The sequence below is a fragment of the Orcinus orca genome, chromosome 5 (genome assembly GCF_937001465.1).
Source record: "Orcinus orca chromosome 5, mOrcOrc1.1, whole genome shotgun sequence".
Classification (NCBI taxonomy): domain Eukaryota; kingdom Metazoa; phylum Chordata; class Mammalia; order Artiodactyla; family Delphinidae; genus Orcinus; species Orcinus orca.
The window spans coordinates 68879773-68900887 of NC_064563.1; the positions used below are offsets into that span (position 1 = coordinate 68879773).

General features: G+C 41.0%; 1 protein-coding gene across 4 annotated transcripts in view; it reads left to right on the forward strand.

Annotated features, from left to right (window-relative positions):
• ST6GAL1 (ST6 beta-galactoside alpha-2,6-sialyltransferase 1) overlaps positions 1 to 21115 on the forward strand; it is a 159212-nt gene that overhangs the window by 89200 nt on the left and 48897 nt on the right. For 3 of the 4 annotated variants that reach the window (XM_049710235.1, XM_049710236.1, XM_049710234.1), the window contains exons 3-4: positions 6697 to 6832; positions 16867 to 17488. In XM_049710235.1, the coding sequence (XP_049566192.1) occupies positions 16906 to 17488 (583 nt within the window). In that variant the 5' untranslated portion in view covers positions 6697 to 6832; positions 16867 to 16905. The remainder of the gene's footprint in view (positions 1 to 6696; positions 6833 to 16866; positions 17489 to 21115) is intronic. The other variant, XM_049710237.1, reaches the window with a different exon arrangement.

Here is a 21115-nt window from a genome sequence, read left to right on the forward strand (position 1 = left end):
AGGGAGTTATTAGAATAATGAAATGAAAAAGACATTTAAAATACAAGCCATATTTTTAAAGTTATTAGACTCATCAGGCATAAAACTACTCTTTCCAATACCTATAAAAGTTGATTACACTCAATTTCTATGCTTTTCCCATCCTGGATCTAGAGAAAGCTTTCTCAGACTAGCACTTCTGATTGCGTCAGAATCACTTGGGGGTGCTTGCTAATGCAGGTTTCCGAGCCCCATCCCAGACCACCTGGAACAGAATGACTGAGGTAGAATTCAGGAATCTGCATCTTGACAAGTAATTTTAATAATGTGCTCTACATCTGATAGCATTGTTCTCTGCAATGCTGCCTCCCCTCTACAGATTATAGAGGGTAGTCTAAATAGTGAAGTGAACACAATGTTTTATTCTACTGTCCTCCAACCCCAGCCCTACTATTTTGTTTTTAATTATTAGGGACTTCCTTTCTGTAGAAACTCAGCAACAGAAACTGCTTCCGAACTCATTTTAGTGCACGTCAACAAACGTGTTTTGATTGCAAACGACAGGCTGAGTAGAGGGGGAACAGATCACAAGGTGCCCACATCCAGTAGGAAGCAAGTGTCGCTAGAACAAAGTCCAGAACCTGGGGCGCTTGGGTGTGTAGAGGTAGGGGAGATGTGGAGGAACCAGCATCAGAGACAGCTGAGGAGGAGTGACCAGTGAGTGGAGAAAAACCAAAAGGGTGTGGGTTTTGGAAGCCAGAAGGGGGAAGTGGCCAACTGTGTAAAGTACGGCTGATGGGCTGAGTAAGAAAAAGACTTAGCCCTGACCATTTGATTGGTGGCATGGAGGTCACGGAGGTCTTTGGGGACATGACAAGAGCAGTTTCATCGAGATGAGGGAGGTTTGATGGAGTTGGTTCAAGGGAGAATGGGAAGAGGGAAATTGGAAACAGTGACTACAGATAGTTCTTTCAAGGAGTTTTACTGTAAAGGGAAGAAAAAGGGCAGGGGAAGTGAAATGAGGTCAAGAGGTTTTGTTGGAGGGACAGGGAAATGGAGTTTCTTTAGACCTCATGTAATGGCTAAATATGTGACTTTTGTAATGTCATGTATCTTTTTCAGTTAATTCCTTCAGTAACACGAAAACATTGTCGACGTAAGTTTTTTCTTCACGCTCTTTCAAACGCTCCCTAATCCCAAATGATATTGTCAAGAAGGGTCTGCAAATCACTCTCGTTCCTTACATAGCTTAATTTGAATCTATTTGAAAAAAATGATGCTGCTTTTTTTCATATTTGCTTTATTTTTGGCTGAAGTATTTTTAAAGTAAATTTCATCTCTACTTCAAATGCGTAGGACTTTTTTTCTAACATGACCACATATATAATCATAATATAATAATACTATTATTAAACCTAACAAAATTAACAGTGATTTCTTAATATCATATATAATACCCAGTCTATATTCAGATACCCCCATTTCTCCCCAGTGTTGTTCTGTTCAAACCAAAGGTCTGCAGACTGCATGTGATTGTTGTGGGTTTTTTTGTGTTTTTTAAGTCATTTGTTTTCTGTGCTCATTGACTTGTTGATGAAACTAGTTCAATCGTTCTGTAGAATGTCCTGCTTTCTGGATACATCTGGTAAACTAGGGTGTCTTTTAACTTGTTCTTCTTTCTCTTGTATTTCCGAAAAACTGGAATTGCCTATAAAGGCTTGATCACTTACAGATTAAACATTTTGGGCAAGAATTTTTCATTCGTGGTGCTGTGTGCTTCATACTGTCTCACTTCAGAAGGCAGAAGCTGTCTAGGTGTCCCATTGTTAGTGATGCTGAGACTGATCTGGGTCATGTGGTGTCTGCCTCAATCAGGAGAGAGTTGTTTTTTTTTTTTAAACATAGGAGAAATAATAGCATACCTCTATGCTGATGAGCATGATCTCTGAGAGAAAGATACCTACTGATGCAGAAGAAAAAAGGGGGACTTTTAAGAATGTCCTTAAGTAGACAAGAGTGTGTAGGATTTATGGAAAAATGTTGGATATTGCAAGTGTTGGACGCAGCCAATTAATTGATAGTAATGAGATCATTTGGGCATAAGTGCAGGTAAGGTGAGTAGCGGTGGTACAAAAGCATGCGTGTGGAAGTTCTACTCTGGTAGCTTCCTTTTTTTCTATGAGTAAGTAGCAAGTTCATCAGGCGAGGGTGAGGATAAGAGGAGTTTTTAGTGGGGAGGAAGTCACACAGTCCTCTAGGACAGTGGCAGATGAATTGACTGGAAAAGTAGCATATCGTTGCTGTGGAGCATTAAGGAGCTATTTGCAGTTAGTGATCATGAACTTGAAGTGACATCATTAAGCATCGTTGCATGATTTTCTCTAGCCATGTTCAGCTGCCTGCTTGCAGGTGTGGAGTAGGACAGAGAGTTGGATTTAACCAGGATTGGGGTTTATCCAAACATGTGTGATGAGAGAGGTCAACTGAATGACTGACCGTGGAATTTAAGCTGGATAGGAAGGGAAAGGATGGCAGGGAGGAAGTGAGAGACAGTAGGAAGGTAGTAGGATCAAACACAGAAGATTGTTAGAGTTGGGTACTGGTTGGACTAAGCTGCAGAGATAGGAGTGGTGATTAGAGAAGGACGCCTGAAATCGAGGTATCCCTTGATGAAGGGAGTATATTTTTTGGAAATGACAAGACCAAAGCTATGACCTTGGGGGTGAGTTGCTGATGTCACAGTCATTGGAGTTGACTAGGATAATTCTATAAGTGATTGTTAATGCCACCAAGAGTTATGACAGAAATAGTGTTGGAGAGAATTCTAGTGAGCCAGGAGCTAACATATTCAAGGAATGAGGAAGATTGTCCTGGGTGGAGGAGAAGATACAGCAGCAAGGTGGTCTGCACAGGGTTGCCACAAGGATGAAACGAGTGGGTGCACGTGGAGTTCCCAGCACTGAGCATGGGCTGAGCACAGGCTCAGCAAGTGTTACTGGTTTTCATTCTGAGTCTATATGGCTCCAGAGAGCTGAGCTTAAACTGCTGGGTTTATTTTTACAGGGAGGTTGATTTCTTTTCATTTTAAGACCTTTCTAAGAGGCAGAGCTGCTCACATAGCCATGTGCAACCTGGGGAGGTGGTGAATTTCCTGTCACTCAATGTACTCACCAGATGGAATGAATACCTGCCACGGCAGTGGCTTTACAAAGGGGACTCCGGCAATTGAAGGTGATGGGTGGGTAGGTGGTGGGGGTGATTCTAACAACTGAAGGACGTGGGGAACGGGAGGAGTGGGGTCCGAGCTATCCTCATTCTTTCGTTCAAACATGACCGAGCACTTCCCAGTTAGGGCGCAGAGCCTGGCTTGATGCAGGGGACCAGAGATAAATCTTAAAGCTTGGGACAGACCTGCAAACGAGTAAGTGTCATGCGGTCTGATGAGAGCCAGCACAGGCACAGCGGAGCTGTGACCATCTCCGTGGGGGTCAAGAAAGGCTTCAGCGTCCAGGGGCACTTGAGCTGGTATAGGAGGCTGAGTGGTCATGGCCCTGTGTGAACAGGGCAGGAAGGGACATTTCAAGCAGAAGGTATTCTATGTGCAGGGCTACAAAGGCATGAAAACGCATGGGACATTTGGAGTGTCACGAGTGAGTTACTCTGGGCAAATTGCTCATCACACCTGTCTCAGTTTCCCATTTGTAGAAATGGGGATAGTAGTGGTATCCACACAGTAGGGGATGGGGAGGGGTAAATGAAGTGACATGGATGATTTTTGTCACAGTTCCTATTGCAATCCCTTTGGGTGTATTATCTAACTTGATTATTTAAATAATCCCATGAGATGGGCTCTGTTATTATTATTCCCATTTTACAGATAAAGAAGCTGAGTCCTAGGGGGTTGAGTAGCTTGTCCAAGGTCATGTAACTGGGGAAAGGCAGAGTTTGGACTCTTGCCCAGCTCAGTCTAATTCCAGAGTTCTTACTCTTAACCCCTAAGCTATAGTCAGTGCTTTGAACATAGCTCGTATTAAATACTTGGTAGCTGTTGTTGTCGTGAGTGCTAAAGTTTCTCCCCCAGAGAGTTGAGGATTCTGTTACCACTTGTGTAGCTGGTTGAAGATCACCACTGCTACTCTCATGAGCAGCGGTGACTATTTTTGGAAGGCCCTCATCAGCTACAACAGATATAGATCAACAGTTATACCACTTGTTTCAATTGGTTGATTTTTGGAAATCAACAGTGGGGAGTGATCTTAAATCTCCTTAGAGGGCAGGTTGTTCCGAGCAGATGCGACGTGTGGGAGGAAGATACGGGTTTGCTGCACTCCTCTGATGTCTGTGCACTGAACCCAAATAAAAGTCTCATGCCCCAGCAGCTCATGCACTGAGGGAATGGCAGTGAAGCAGCACATACAGGCAAGAGGCGGCATCCACAGTGCCGATGACTGCCCAAAGTGTTCTCAGTGAGGCTGCTGAGAAAGAACCCTGTCCATCAATGGTACCTGAGGTAAGCATAGACCTCTTAAGGGCTGGCAACACTTCCCTCATTCATTCATTCAACCAATAGCTATTGAGTACCTACCATATGCCAGACATGCATCTAGGCACTGAGGGTAGTAGTGAAGAAAGGCCAATACTTACAGAGTTTACATTTTTGGTAGGAAGAGACAAATGGTAACCCTGCTTGCATAATCACAAACCCCCTGCCTCAAAGGAAAGTTACATGACAGGAAAAGAGGGATAGCTTTCAGAGACATTTTTTTTTTTTTTTTGGACTCTACCAGGAGGCTGCTAGGCAGGGAGTAGAAATTAATTTAACTTTTTAAGAAAGTAATCATGCCATAGAATTAAGAGCTCGTGACTATGAACCAAGTTATTGTACTTCCAGGAAATAAAACTGAATAAATAATTCAAAAGGATAAAAGGTTAATAATTAAGCTTCCAGCAGTAGGGAAATAATACGCTACATCCACCAGATAGAATATATACACAATGGTGTGTGAATTTAAGTAGCGACATGAAATAAAATGCTTAAAATATTATAACAAGTGAAACACAGAATGCTACCTGTACATATTTAGTCACATTGCGACTAAAAGTTATGCATGTCCAAATATCTAGAAAAAATGTACATGGCTGAGACCTGAAAACAGGTGATGAGCAAACTGAGAAGAGATAAATTCTCATCTTTCAGTTTGACTTTCTTTATGTTGAGTAATTTAGGCAAAACTGTTGGGGATATTGAATTGGTTATAATATTGCATCTGTTTTATGTTTTAGTTCTTTGGCCGTGAGGCATGCGGGATCTTAGCTCCCTGACCAGGGATTGAACCTGCACCCCCTGCATTGGAGGGCGAAGTTCTGTCTGACCACGGGACTGCCAGGGAAGTCCCTTAACCGTAGATTTTTCACCATTATAAATCATTTTGAAACTGAAAGCTATTTTTCTTTTTACACATGCATATTGCTTTATAAAACTCATTCTTTACTTCATGAATCTTCTTCCATTTCTTACCACAGCCATGTAAGGTAGGGAATTATTTTATATAGGAGGAAACTGAAATAATATAACCTTTTCTCCCTTTGAATTATTTATTCAGTTTTTTTTTTCCTGGAAGTACAATACCTTGGTTCATAGTCATGAGCTCTTAATTCTATGGCATGATTACTTTGTAAAAAAGTTAATTTCTACTGCTCTCTTGAAATATACCAACTTCATTACAATCTGCCTGGCAATGAGTATTAATCATTTTGAAAACTGCTGGTTAATGTTAATTTTACAAACTAGTATCTTAATGTTCAGTTGCCTCTTTTGAGTTTCTCTCAAGAGTAATCATAATTTCGTATGCTCATTAATTGTATTTTCTGTTTTGTGATTTGTCTGTTCATGTTGATTGCCCTTCATTTCTAGAGGCTTTTACTGTTTGAACCCTTTGCACACCTTGAGTTTATCTTCCTTTTTATTACAGTATTTTTTATTGTATACAAGTTGGAATTTTCATGCAACTGACTATTAAACTTTTCCTTTGTTATTTTTCTACATTCCATCAGAAAGAAGAGAGCTAACAAATATAGAGTTCTATTTTTAGCTTTCAAAAATTATATTTTTATAATTTTTTCCAACTCTAAGAGTAACACGTGTACACTTTAGAAATTTTGGAATATACAAAAAAAATTATAAAAAATGAAAACCCTCATTACTCCTTATTCTACCATCCAGGGTGTATTTTTTTTTTTTTTTTTGTCCTTTCTCTTTCTCACATGTGAATTCTAAAAAATGTATTTTTTCTGAATTTCAGTTAACATTATACTGATAGAATTTTCACGTATCATTAAATATTCTTTGAAAATAATTTTTGAAAAATTTGTTTAGAGTTCATTTGGGGATGAACTGAACCCTCTCTTCCCCAAATTGCTGTTTATGTTATGCTCAAACCAGTGACTAAACAATCCTTTCTTCCCAGGTTGGTCTGTGGTGCTTGCTCATGTTCTTATATAGTATCGGCCTATTTCTAGGCTCTCTGTGCTGTTTATGGACCCAGAGCACTGCACCTGTAATTGGCTTTTGTCTCTCTTTTTCTGAGCCCTTGGGGCTTTCAGGGCCCGCACTGGAGTGTAGCAGACGTCCCTGTCTATCTTGTTAATCTTTAACTCTGCCCCTGCTGGAAAACGGCACCTAACTCATCTTTTTTTTTTTTTTTTTCTCCTTTGTAGATGCTTTTTGATCATCCTGAGAAAAATGAGCCTTGGCCTCCAGACCCAATAAAGCGAACATTCCTCCCATGGGGAATAGTGCTGGCTCCTGAGGACCTGGAGGGCCTGCAGCCCCAGGGGGATTAGCCAGAAGCAGGTAAGGAACACCTGGAGGCGTGGGATATAGAGGCAGCACCGGGGTCCATTTTCTATTTGGGATCGGCGCGGCAGAGTGCGCTGGTGAGGAGCCACAGGGGGGCTGCAGGTCTGGCTACAGCTTTGCTGTTTTCTTCTTCTTTTTTTTTTAGTCCTTAGTCAATGAGGGGTGGAGATAAGTGATTTGCCTATTTCTATAAACTATAAATATAAGATTTAAAGTGATTCTGTAATTCAGTCTACCTTTTTAAAGCACCTACCATGGCCAAGCCCTGCATCTGCTACTGGGCATCTAGTGATGAGTTGCCTAGGGTGGGAGCCCTACTTTGGCTGGAATTTTTCTTTCTGTTGGTTCAGTGTTGGCTTGTTCTCTGTATGTGATAATGCGAGTTGTTACTTATTCTTCTGGAAGCCTGGTGGGCTCGTAAGTGTTCTTTGATACAGTCCCATCAATTCAAGAACCCTTTATTGAATACCCACTGTGTTCCAGGCATGGTGCCGGGCACTGGAGTGTCAGAAATGAGCCAGGAGGAGTTTCCCTCTAGCAGGGGGTCAGCATGAAAGCAAGCATTACTAAACACTAGAGGCAAGCAGCAGGGAGCAAGAACAAGAAGGGGAGGTGGGCTCCACAGGAGGCCAGAAGCAGAAAGGTAATGCTGTCTGGTTGCCAGGCAAATGGACAAGGGGAGAGATTACAGCAGTGCAGAGTCCTAGAGGCTTAAGAAGGCAATCTGGGATGTGACTGGGAAATTAAAAACTTGGACTGATTTCCCAAAGAATCTGGGGAGAAATATTTACTACTCCTTTCCTTCAGTTTGGGCTGCTTAGATGAAACTTCTTCAAGTCCTTGTCTCTCTAGAGCAGCTTGAGAGATGAGAGTGAAGCTCTAAGTGCCTATGACCAGAAGCTCCAGCCAGCTGGTAGACTTGGAACCTCAACAGAGGGTGGTGGTCAAGAGAATTGGGAGCCCTGACACGAGGTTTCACGTGAGTGCCCTGAGGCACTCACGACAGAGCACTGGCCTTGAAGGCTGAGGCTTTCTTAAAGTTGTAAGACTGTGTTATGGTTGAAGGTTTGGGGAATTCTTCTTTCCTGGGAAACTCAACCTTGGAGAGTAGGTGCTGGCAGGTAGTCGAACACAAACCCCTCTGAGCCTCAGCGCAGCGAGACAGTGAACCGGGCGCCGCCTCCCTAACTGCTGTCTTATTTCACTCATACACATAAAAGGTAAGTCCCAACTCCATCATTTCCAAATCACTCATGCAGCTTTGAAAATTATCTACATTTACAAAACCGTAGTTTCTTCGGTTGTAAATGGAACTAATAAAATTTTCTCTGCTCATCTCCCAGGGTCGTACTGGGTCTCATAAACCTAATTGCTGTGAAAGAGTTGCCTGACTGGTAAAACAGTGCACATTAGTAGTGTCAGTGCTGATAGTGAGGGTGTTTATTCTGTAACTTTCCAGCAGTTGTGTCACTAGAGATCCTGATTTCTGAGTCCTAGTTGCTCAACACTGACTATTCACTGTGCTTTTTCACAATGCCTGTTCTTTAGTCCAAAGACCATGGCCTTTTAGTCAGATAGACCTGGATTCGAATCCTAGTTCTAGCACTGATTAGCTATTGACTTCAGAGAAGCCCTGTATCCTTGCTAAGCCTGTTTCCTCATTTTCTCAAGAGGGGTTGTTAATACCTATCCCATAGTGGTATAGTAAAAATTAAATGAGATGAAGCAGGTAGAGTGCCTACCATATAGTAGGCGCTTCTCAAATGCTACTTTCCCGTCTTTTCTAGTTTTTCCTCAGCTGTCTTAGTGTCCTATGATTAGCTGTGTTGGGTGTCTGGGGAAATTGAATTGCTTAGTTTTCTGATGATGCAACAAGCGCCTGCCCCATTTCATGATCTCATGTTTGAATTCTCCCTCTGTGTACATTTCATCACTTCCAAAACTCTGGTGGCCCAAGGTAAGCACCCATCCTCCCTAGAGTCACTGGTTCCTGAGGTCTGTGGCGGTAGGAAGCACTGTTTGGTGCTTAAATTAGAGTCTCAGTGAGGTGGGATCAAGATGGTGGAGTAGGAGGACCCTGAGCTCACCTCCTCCCACAGACACAGCAAAACTACAACTACATATAGAACAACTTTCTCTGAGAACGACCTGAAGACTAGCAGAATAGCTCTTATACAACTAAGGATATAAAGAAAAAACACATCAAGATGGGTAGGAGGGGGCAGAGACGTGATTCAGTCAGGACCCACACCTCTGGCAAGTGACCCACAGAGGAAGAGGTTATCACAAACTTGGAGGTCCTTCCTAAGAGCAAAGGGTTCAAGCCCCACATTGGGGGCCCCAGCCCTGGGGACCAGCACCAGGAAGAAGTCAAACTTACGGCTGGGCAAGCAGGAGGGCTGTAGGAAACTGAGACTATGCTCTTAAAGAGCTTGTGCACAAACTTACTTGCTCCCAGTCCCAGTGCAGAGGCAGTGGATTGAAAAGCACTTGACATTCTAGCCGGCCAGCCGAGACCACACCAGCACACCCCAGGCTACCCCTCAGCCTGTACGTGGCTCCTCCAACTGTCCCCCATTTGCCGAGATGGCAGCCCCTGGTGCACCCTGGGAGAAGTCCTGGCCCACACCAGGCTGTAACTCTAGCCCCTGCAGTGCCAGCACTTCCCAAGATGGCAGCCGCTGGTGCATCCTGGGGACAGAGTAATATGTTCCAAATGAAAAACAAAATAAAACCCCAGGGAAAAAAAAAAAAAAACAATGAAACTGACATAAGTAATTGTAATTTACCTCATACACCATACAGAGTTCAAAGCAAGGGTCATAAATATGCTCACCAAACTCAGGAGAAGAGAGGAATATGAGAACTTCAACAAATAATTAGAAAATATAAAAAATAACCAGTCACAGATGAAGAATACAATAACTGAAATGAAAAAAAATACACTAGAGGGAATCAGCAGCAGATTAGGTGATACAGAACATGTAAGTGACCTGGAAGACAGAATAGTGGAAATCACCCAATCAGAGCATCAAAAAGAAAAAAGAATTTAAAAAATTGAGAATTGTTTACTGGAGCTTTGGGACAACATCAAGCATACTAACATTTGCATTATAGGGGTCCCAGAAGGATAAGAGAGGGAAAAAGGGTAGAAAAAAAAATATTTGATGAAATAATGGCTGAAAACTTTACTAACTTGGGGAAGGAAACAGATATCCAGGTCCAGGAAGCATAGAGAGTCCCAAACAAAATGAACCCCAAAAGATCCATATCACAACATATATTTTTTTCACACTGCAATAGAGATTTATTACTTTTAAAATTTTTTATTGAAATATAATTGAAACTAATACAATATTGTAAATCAAGTGTATAGCAAAGTGATTTAGTTAATTTTTTTCAGATTTTATTCCATTAGAGGTTACATATCAAGAGGTCATAATTAAAAGGGAAAAATTAAAGACAGAGAAATTTTGAAGGCAGCAAGAGGAAAACGAAGAGTAACACACAAGGGAACCCCCTTAATACTATCAACTGATTTTTCAGCAGAAACTTTGCAGGCTAGAAGGGAGTGCCATGATATATGTAAAGTGCTGAAAGAAAAAACCCTACAACCAAAGATACTCTATCCGGCAAGGTTGTCATTCAGAATTGGAGAAGAGATAAAGAGTTTCCCAGACAAACAAAAATCTAAAAGAGGTCACCACTAAACTGGTCTTACAAGGTATGTTAAGTGAACACCTGCTTTAAGTGAAAAAGTAAGGTTATAGCAAGAAATAAAAAAATATACGAAGGAAGAAAATCTCACTGGTAAAGGCAATATATAGAAAAGGCAATGGATCAGCTACTTGAAAATCTAGTATAAAGGTTAAAAGACAAAATTTGTAAAATCAACTGTAACTGCAATAATAGTTAAGGGATACACAAAAGATGTAAAATATGACATCAAAAATATGAAATATTGGACAGTAAAAAGCATAGAGCTTTTAGAATATATTGAAAATTAAACAACTACCAGATTAAAATAAATCTATATCTATGTATCTATCTGTATATAAATATATGTGAACTTCATGGTAACCATAAAACAAAACTTACAATAGATACACACACACACACACACCACACACACACGAAAAAAAAAAAAGAGAGGAAAAAAAAGAAACAGCACCAAAGAAAAGCATCAAACCACAAGAGAAGAGACTAAAAGAAGAGAGAAGAACTACAAAAACAACTTGGAACAGTAACAATGGAAATAAGTACACACCTATCAATAATCACTTTAAATGTAAATGGACTAAATACCTCAATCAAACGACATAGGGGACTCCCCTGGTGGCGCAGTGGTTGAGAGTCCGCCTGCCGATGCAGGGGACATGGGTTCGTGCCCCAGTCTGGGAAGATCCCACATGCCGCGGAGCGGCTGGGCCCGTGAGCCATGGCCATTGAGCCTGCGCGTCCAGAGCCTGTGCTCCGCAACGGGAGAGGCCACAACAGTGAGAGGCCTGCGTACTGCAAAAAAAAAAAAAAAAAAAAAACAGGGAAGCCAAATGGATTAAAAAAAAAAGACATATATATACTGCCTACAAGAGACTCACTTCAGAACTAAAGACACACAGACTGAAAATGAAAGGATGGAAAATGATATTCCATGCAAAAGGAAATGGAAAGAAATCTGGAGTAACAATACTCATATCAGACAAAATAGACTTTAAAACAAAAATTATAACAAAAGACAAAGAAGGGCATTACATAATGATAAAGGGGTCAGTCTAAGAAGAGGACATAACATTTGTAAAGATAGGAACACCTAAATTCTTAAAGCAAATATCAATAAACATAAAGGGAGAAACTGAAAGTAACACAGTAATAGTAGGGGGCTTTAATACCCCACTTACATCAATGGATAGATTATCCAGATAGAGAATCAATAAAGAAACATTGGCCTTAAAACACATTAGACCAAACGGACTTAATAGATATCAATAGAACATTCCATCCCAAAACAGCAGAATACACATTCTTTTAAAGTGCACATGGGACATTCTCCAGGATAGATTACATGCTAGTCCACAGAACAAATTTCAATGAATTTAAGAAGACTGAATCATATCAAACATCTTTTCAAACAATGGTATGAAACTGGAAATCAATTGCAGGAAGAAGACTGGAAAAACACAAATATGTAAAGACTGAACAACATGCTACTAAAAACCAATGGGTCAATGAAGAAATCAAAGAAGAAATAAAAAGGTACTTTGAGATGAGTGTCAATAGAAACATAATAATCCAAAATCTATGGGATGCAGCAAAAGGAGTTCTAAGAGGGAAGTTTACAGTGATACAGGCATACCTCAAGAAATAAGAAACATCTCAAGTTAACAACCTAATTTTACACCCAGAGGAATCACAAAAAGAAGAACAAACAAAGCTCAAAGTTAGTAGAAGGAAGGAAATGATAAAGATCAGAGGAAAAATAAATGAAATAGAGACTAAAAAATCATAGAAATGATCAATGAAACGAAGAGCTGGTCCTTTGCAAAGATAAATATAATTGACAAAACTTGAGCTAGGCTTATTAAGAAAAAAAGAGAGAGGGCCCAATTGAATAAAATCAGAAATGATAGACAAGTTACAACCAATATCACAAATACAAACAATCAGAATACTTTGAACAATTATATACCAACAAATTGGACAACCTATGAGAGATGTATAAATTCCTAGAAACATATAGTATTGCAAGGCTGAATCAGGAAGAAATAGAAAATCTGAACAGTTCAATTTCTAGCAATGAAATTGAATCAGAAATCAATCAAACAAACAAACAAAAAAACCAAAAAACCCAACAAACAGAAGTTCAGGACCAGACAGCTTCACAGGGGAATTACCAAACATTTAAAGAAGAGTTAATACCTATCCTTCTCAAACTATACAAAAAAAAAAAAAAAAAATAGAAGAGGAGGGAACACTTCCAAACTCCTTCTAAGAGGCCAACTTTACCCTGATACACAAACTAAAAAAGACACTACAAAAAAAGAAAATTACAGGCCAATATCCCTGATGCATAGATGTAAAAGTCTTCTTCAAAATATTAGAAGCCGAATTTAACAATACATTAGAAGAATCATACATCATGATCTAGTGAGATTAATTCCAGGGATTCATGGATGGTTCAGTATCCACAAATCAATTTGATACACCACATGAACAAAATGAAGGCTAAAAATCACATGATCATCTCAATAGATGCAGAAAAAGCATTTGACAAAATTTAACATCCATTCATGATAAAAAATCTCAACAAAGTGGGTATAGAGGGAACATCCCATTTATAATAATAATTATTATTATGATAAAGGCCATTTATGACAAACCCACAGCTAATATCATACTCAACAGTGAAAAGCTGAAAGCATTTCCTGTGGGATCCCCACTCTCATCACTTTTATTCAGCATAGTACTGGAAGTCTTAGCCACTGAAATCAGAAAAGGAAAAGAAAAGGAATCTAAATTGGAGGTGATGAAGTAAAACTATCACTATTGGCAGGTGACGTGATTTTATGTATAGGAAACCCTAAAGATGCCACCAAAAACTTAGAACTAATCAATGAGTTCAGTAAAGTTGCAGGCTAAAAAATTAATATACAGAAATTTCTTGCATTTCTATACACTAATAATAAATTATCAGAAAGAGAAATCAAGAGTCCCATTTACAATCGTATCACAAGATTAAAATACCTAGGAATAAATTTAACCAAGAGGGTGAAGACCTATACTCTGAAAATTATGACATTGATAAAAGAAATTGAAGACAACACAAACAAGTGGAAAGATATACTGTGCTTGCTCATGGATCAGGAGAATTAATATTGTTAAAATGTCCATGCTACCCAAAGCAATCTACAGATTCAATGTAATCCTTATTAGAATACCCATGACATTTTTCACATATCTAGGATAAGTAATCCTAAAATTTGTATTGAACCACAAAAGAACCCAAATAGCCAAAACAATTTTGAGAAAGAACATAGCTGGAGGCTCCCTGACTTCCAACTATACTACAAAACTGCAGTAATCAAAACAGTATGGTACTGGCCCCCCCCCCCAAAAAAAAATCAGACACATAGATCAATGGAACAGAATTGAGAGACTGAAATAAACCCATGCACATACGGTCAGTTAATCTCAGACAAAGAAGACAAGCGCTCACCATCACTAATCATCAGGGAAATGCAAATCAAAACCACAGTGAGATAGCACCTCACACCTGTCAGAATGGCTGTCATCAAAAGGACAAGAAATAAGTGTTGGCAAGGATGTGGAGAAAAGGAAACCCTTGTACACTGTTGGTGGGGATGTAAATTTGTGCATCCACTACAGAAAACAGTATGGAGTTTTCTTAAAAAATTAAAAATAGGGCCACCATACAATCCAGCAATTCCACTCCTGGGTATTTATCCTAGAAAACAAAAACACTAATTCAAAAGATTTATGCACTCCACCGTTCACTGTAGAATTATTTATAATTTGCAACTGCCAAGATATGGAAGCATCCTGAGTGAATGGATAAAGAATATGTGATATATACATACATATACACACACAATGAATATTACTCAGCCATAAAAAGGAATGAAATCTTGCATTTTGAGATATGGATGGGCCTAAGGCGTATTATGCTAAGTGAAATAAGTCAGACAGAGAAAGACAAATACTGTGTGTTTTCACTTATATGTGGAATCCAAAAAACCAACCAAACAAAACAGAAACAGACTCACAGATACAGAGAACAATCTAGTGGTTGCCAGAGGGAAGGGCAATGGCGGGGATAGGAGAAATAGGTAAAGGATATTTGAGGTACAAATTACCAGTTATAAAATCAATAAGTCACAGGGATGTAATGTACTGCACAGAGATTATAGTCAATAATATTGTAATGGTGGGACATAATCTATAAAAACATTGAATCACTAAGTTTCACACCTGTAACTAATATTATAACTGCACTATACTTCAATTATAATTATACTTTAGTTATACTTGATGAAGGACCTGAAGTTCAGGTTGATGAGCCATGGCCAGTGCTCCACTCCACCATCGTTTGCTGTCCCACATTGCCTCAACGTGGCCCTCATGCCTAGGGGCTGCTCTAACCTTCTGTGCCTTTACATTTACCTAGTTCAAAGCCCATGAACACCATTCTCGTTTGGTCTTCCCAGCACTCAGTGAATGAGACAGGGCAGAGGTGGTTACTACACAGAAACTTAGGTGCAGAGAGGTGAAGAGGCTTGCCTAGGGTCACCAAGAATGGGGACAAGAAGCCAGGTTTTGTGACACCCAGTTCAGTACTCCTACCACTTTATCCCTGATATCCTTAGGAGCAGGCTTCATTGATATGGGCTATAGATTTTTATTTTCCTGAATTTTTTTTAACTGAAGTATAGTTGATTTACAGTGTTGTATTAATTACTGTTGTAGAGATTCCTAATCAGTTAGCAAAACCCTGGGGGCGATTGCTTAGACTCATTACGGTAAATAAACCTAGATACTTGGGGAAGAATTTAATGTTTTCCAGAAGATACAGACATTGTTTGAGTTCAAAGTACTTCCATTTTCCGTTCAGTTTCACAATAAATTCTGGGAAAACTAAGTAGGTCTTTACCCAGATATAAAAGGGCCTGTTCAGGCTCTATTTGCTTAGTGAAATCCCTTTTCCAGAACTTTCAGCAGTTGTGTACATAATACAGTGAAAGGGGTCATGGATTAGGGAATCAAGTGCACTTGGATTTGAATCTCAGTGCTACCATTCACTCAGCTCTGTGATCCTAGGCATTTCTCTTAATTTCTCAGAGCCTCAGGTGGCTTAGCTATAAAAATCGAGATTATAGCACCTTCACGGGTGGTAACGGTCAGGGCCTTTCTGCACAGCTCAGGAGATGCCCTTCATATTAGATTATTATAAACACAGCGCTCACTGAAGTTGTACATCACAGTGCCCCCAGTTTAGGATGAAATTGAATGAAATAACCTCTTGTGTGCTTAATGCATTTTTATTTTCATTTCCTTAATTGGTCACATATCTGCTATTTTATCAGGAGTTCCCATCTTCCACCGTGAGGTCAGTCAGTTTCCTGCCACTTGCTAGTACTCATGCAGAACTCCATAAACCTGAATGTTTTATTGTGAAGCTGACCCTTGGCTTTCTTCTCACGCAGGAGTCTAGCACCAGAGCCCTTAGAGCAGTGGTCCCTGACCTTTCTGGCACCAGGGACCGGTTTCGTGGAAGACAATTTTTCCATGGATGGGAGGGGGAGGGCGGGGTGTGGGGGGATGGTTGGTTCAGGCGGTAATGCGAGCCACGGGGAGCAATGGGGAGCAGCAGATGAAGTTTTGCTCGCTTGCCCACCACTCACCTCCTGCTGTGTGGCCGGTTCCTAGTAGCGGTCCTCGGCCCGGGGGTTGGGGACCCCTGCCTTAGAGAGATGCATCACAAACCTATGCCACTGTCTATGGCGAGAGGTCTCTTTCTGGCAATTTTAAAAGGAGGCTGGGTCTTTTTAGGGAGTTTGGCTTCTTGTGATGTAGACCCCTCAGCCTGCTCTGCCTTTTTCTTTTAGTTTTTCAAGCATGTATCCCTTCCCTGAACAAATAGTGTAAGGCCCTACAAACCGAATGTGTAAAACGTGATTCCTGACCTCAAGAAGCTCAGAGAGCAGTCAGGGAGCTAGACCAAGACGACAGGAAACTAAGGTTCAGGGAGTACAAAGGAGTGGTGGGCGAGTCCATAGAGTGCTCACAGCTCGGAGAGGAAGACGGGAGTGTCTGAGCACTGCTTTCTACATTACAAGCCCAAACTGAGGGTGATTTTTTTTTTTTTTTTTAAGACTTGCTGAAGGTTGCAGACCTGGTGGGAGATAGACCTGGACTGGAATTCAATTCTTGTCACTCTAAAGCCATTGCTCAGCCCATCATTACTTTTAGATATACTTTACATCATTTTCTGCCTTGTCTCACTTTTTTTTTAGGCCTGTTTTCCTGCTCAGGACAGCGTGGCTTCCTTGAACATGTCTTTCATTATGATTCACACTAACTTGAAGAAAAAATTCAGCTGCTGTGTGCTGGTCTTTCTCCTGTTTGCAATCATCTGTGTATGGAAGGAAAAGAAGAAAGGGAGTTACTATGAGTCCCTTAAACTGCAAACCAAGGAATTCCAGGTGTTGAGGTCTGGTTCCCAGTCTGTGTCTTCAAGCGGCACCCACAACCCCCAGAGGGGCAGCCAGGCCCTCAGTGGTCCCAAGGCCAAGCCGGAGGCTACCTTCCAAGTGTGGAACAAGGACAGCTCCACCAAAAACCTTATCCCCAGGCTGCAAAAGATCTGGAAGAATTATCTGAGCATGAACAAGTACAAAGTGTCCTACAAGGGGCCAGGGCCCGGTGTTAAGTTCAGTGCAGAGGCCCTGCTTTGCCACCTTCGGGACCACGTGAACGTTTCAATGGTAGAGGCCACAGATTTTCCCTTCAACACCTCTGAATGGGAGGGTTACCTGCCTAAGGAGAACATTAGGACCAAGGCTGGGCCGTGGGGCAGGTGTGCTGTCGTCTCATCAGCGGGATCTCTGAAGTCCTCCCAACTGGGTCAAGAAATAGGTGGGTTCTGGGGTGTTAAGACTGTTATCTGAGCAGCCAGTGCTCACTCACTTGGAGCGTCTGGGCATGTAGACAGTACTGGAGACTAGGAGTCCCAGTGTGGCTCCACCGACTGGTGGAGCGGGCCCAGATCGGTGTTACTCAACTGTCCTTCATGAGTTAGAGGTGGCACGGGGGCAGTGGAGAGGGTGGGGATCCAGTCTTCCAGCACCTTTATCAACTAGAATGGCTTTATTTTGATCTGTCTTAAATATTGGTGTTCCACAGAAGATTTTGTTTGAAAAGAAAGTTCCACTGCTACCAATAAGCAAAACACTACATTGACATTTTAAAATATTTAAAGCATAGATCTCTACTTTTCCTTCAGGTCCTGAAATTCTGTAATTTACTGATTAATTAACGACTAATTGTCTCTTTTGGCCTCAACTACCTGGGTAATTTTTAGTTTTTCTCTTTGAAAAGAATTAATTGGGGACTCTGGACCAACTTCAGGAAGGTCCATGAATCCCTAAAGTCATGTGCAAAAATGTGTGCTGATTAGGAGTGTATAACGTGTGTGTATATGTGTAAATCAGTCTGCATTTTTCCAAAGAGAGTGTCCATAGCTTTCAGTTGTGACCCAAAAAAGGTTAAAAACCACTGGTCAGAATATATCAATTTGCTTTTCTTGAAATTCTTCACAGTTAATAAAGATTTAGGGATAAATTAGGAGCTTGGGATTAACATATATACACTATTATATAGAAAACAGATAACCAACAAGGACCTCCTGTATAGCACAGGGAACTATACTAAATATTTTGTAATAACCTATAAGGGAAAAGAATATGAAAAAGATTCACTGAATCACTGTGCTGTACACCTGAAACGAACACAACATTGTAAATCAACTATACTTCAGTAAAGATAAACAAAAGAAAAGACAGAAAGTTTATCCAGATTTGTAAACATGTGTCCAACACAGAGCTATGGATCTGCCTAAAGCCCCTTAGTTCCCTTATTTTGAGAGAATGTGTTTTCCTTGACTGCGAAATGAATCAGGCTAAAGAAAGCAAAGCACAGGAAGCCTAGCTCTTCTGTCAGGCTCTGGAAGGTACTGGAGCAGGTGAGGTCATGTGTCTCCGTTTTTATTTCCTTCATATGACTGCCAGGAAAAATGGTCTGAAACCAAGCACAGGCTCTCAAAAGAAGAAAAGGAGAAGCAAATTGGATTCTCTAGAGCAGGAAGAAGTGGTGAGATCATATTTCATAACTCTCCAAATAGGCAGCACTTTGGAAGACGAGCTGCCAGGATAACCAGTCCCACCCCAACTTCTGCTTCTGCTTCTGCTTCTGCTTCTGCTTTTCTGGTTTCTTTTGGACTTCGTTTTCTAGAAACTAAAAGTAATTGGTTTCTGTTCATCCATAATGGAACTACATTTCTTTCTTTCTTCCCAAGTCGTCATAGTCTGCCTGGCCGGAATCATGTTGCAGTTTCAGGCAGAGCTTAATACTCCCATGAATTGGAACTATAATCTTTATTTTTATGCACTCCATAAAACGTTGGAGTTTTATGGATTTAACTAAACATTCATTAAAATAACCTTTCTCTATAGACTGGAGTTATAATTTCAAATATGTATTTCCATGGAAGGATTTTGATCCTGAGATCTAACAAAAATTGCATGCTACACTTCAAATGTTCTGCCTTTTATAGGGTTATTTCCTTTGGGCATTTAGTCTAACAAAAATTTTAAGGAATTCATTCATGTATTCTTTTATTCAGCCATGGACTCATCGACAATACCAGAGAGGAGCTTAGAATACAAAGAGGAGAGGGAAAGGAAAGGCCCTTTGTTAAAAGGCCTCTGAGCTCCACAGGCCCCAGCCTTCCCACTACACCTGGAATTTGTCCAGCTTAGTCCCAACTGTTGAACATATCAAATGGTTTCAAACTGTTTGCTCTTATAAATAGTACTGCTAAGGAGGTTGTGGGGAAGACAACTTAAGTGACTACTGCTGCCCTCCAGAGGGGAGATATCCTCAGGAGTGGCGGTAGAAGACCAAAGTAAGATATGTTTTATGGCTCTTTTTTTTTGGTCCGTTACAAAATTGTTTACCAGAGGGACTGTAACAATGTGTTGTGTCTCCGGCAGCCCCACAAACCAGCCAATGGTGGGCACAGTCATTTTCAATTGTTTTTGATACGCATACATGTAAGGTATCTTAGGTTTGTTTGACTATTCATTTCAAGCAGTAGCACATTTTAAAAATATTAGAATGAATAGGGGTAACATGTATGGTGTACCTGCTGTGTGTATAACAAGCCTTGCTCTTTTAATCCTCCCAGTAATCCCACGCGGTAGGTACGATTATTGCTCCCATTTTACTCAGGAGCTAAGTGCGGACACTCAGAGAGGTTACGCAGCTGGTTAACGGTAGACTGGGACTTGAAACTGGGGTGTTTGAGTCCAAGGGGCCCACACTTAGCCTCATCTCTGCTCTTGCGCCTCATGGTGATTGTAGCTTTATAATAATGAATGAATCCCTTTCCAGGTTAAAATAATCCCTTGATACTCTTCCTGACTTGCTCCCCTGGAAGAGAGGAGAAGAGCGTTCTGAACTGAGGCAAAAGCAAGAAGCAAAGGCTGTATGGAAAAACGTGCAGAGTATGTTTAAGCATCACAGATAATCCTGTTTGCCTGGGCCGTAGGGCCCCACAAGGTGAAGAGGGCTGAGCAATGAGGTCAGAAAGGTAGCCGGGGGTAAGTTCTTAGAGAACGTTGATGGTCTTAAGGACTTTGGCTTTCATTCTTTAAGCCACAAAGAGCCCTAGAAGGTTTTTGAGCAAGCGAGTGATGGGATCATGTGTGTTTTGGAGAGATTTCTCATTTCTCTGAGTCCCCTTCCCCATGGGGACTGCCGTATAGCCTCTCTGCTGTTAGGGACTATCGTCATATCCAAGTGAGATGCGCCAGGCCTGTTGAACAGTGGTAGTGGAGGTGGGTTGAAATGGTCTGACATGAGAGGCATCATGAGGTAGAAGAGACAGAACTCGGTTCTAACTAGAAATGACCTCGAGTGAGAGGCAGGAGCCAGGGTCTCTGGCTTGGGAGCAGGCTATATTGTATCACAGGGGAGCATGCTCCTGGAGGAGGACAGGTTCCGTCTTGGATGTGCTGAGTCTGAAGTGTTTGTGGATTTCCCTTCATAGATATCTATGCAGTTGGGTATTTTCTTCCAGGAAAAAGTGTCAAGGTGGGAGATCAGATTTAGGAGTCATTTGTATCAAGGTGATAGTTGTAGTCCAGGGAAGAGGACTGATGAGAAAACATAGAAAAAAAGTTTACATTTGAAGGACAAGGAAAGAACAGGGACAAGATAGATAGATAGATAGATAAATAAATACAAATTCTGAAGGGCCAGTGAGAAGGGCTGGAAGAGAAGTAGGCATGTACCATATGATGGAAGGCAAGGGCGGGGGATGGAATTTGGGCATATTTGGGGGCAGATGGAGTTCTTGGGCAGAGTGAAGACTGGGTTGAGCAGCTCAGAGAGCATGATTGTTTCTATCAGGGGTGAGCAAACTTTTCCTATAAAGGGCCAGATAGTAAATATTTTTGCTTTTGAGGACATACAGTGTCTCTT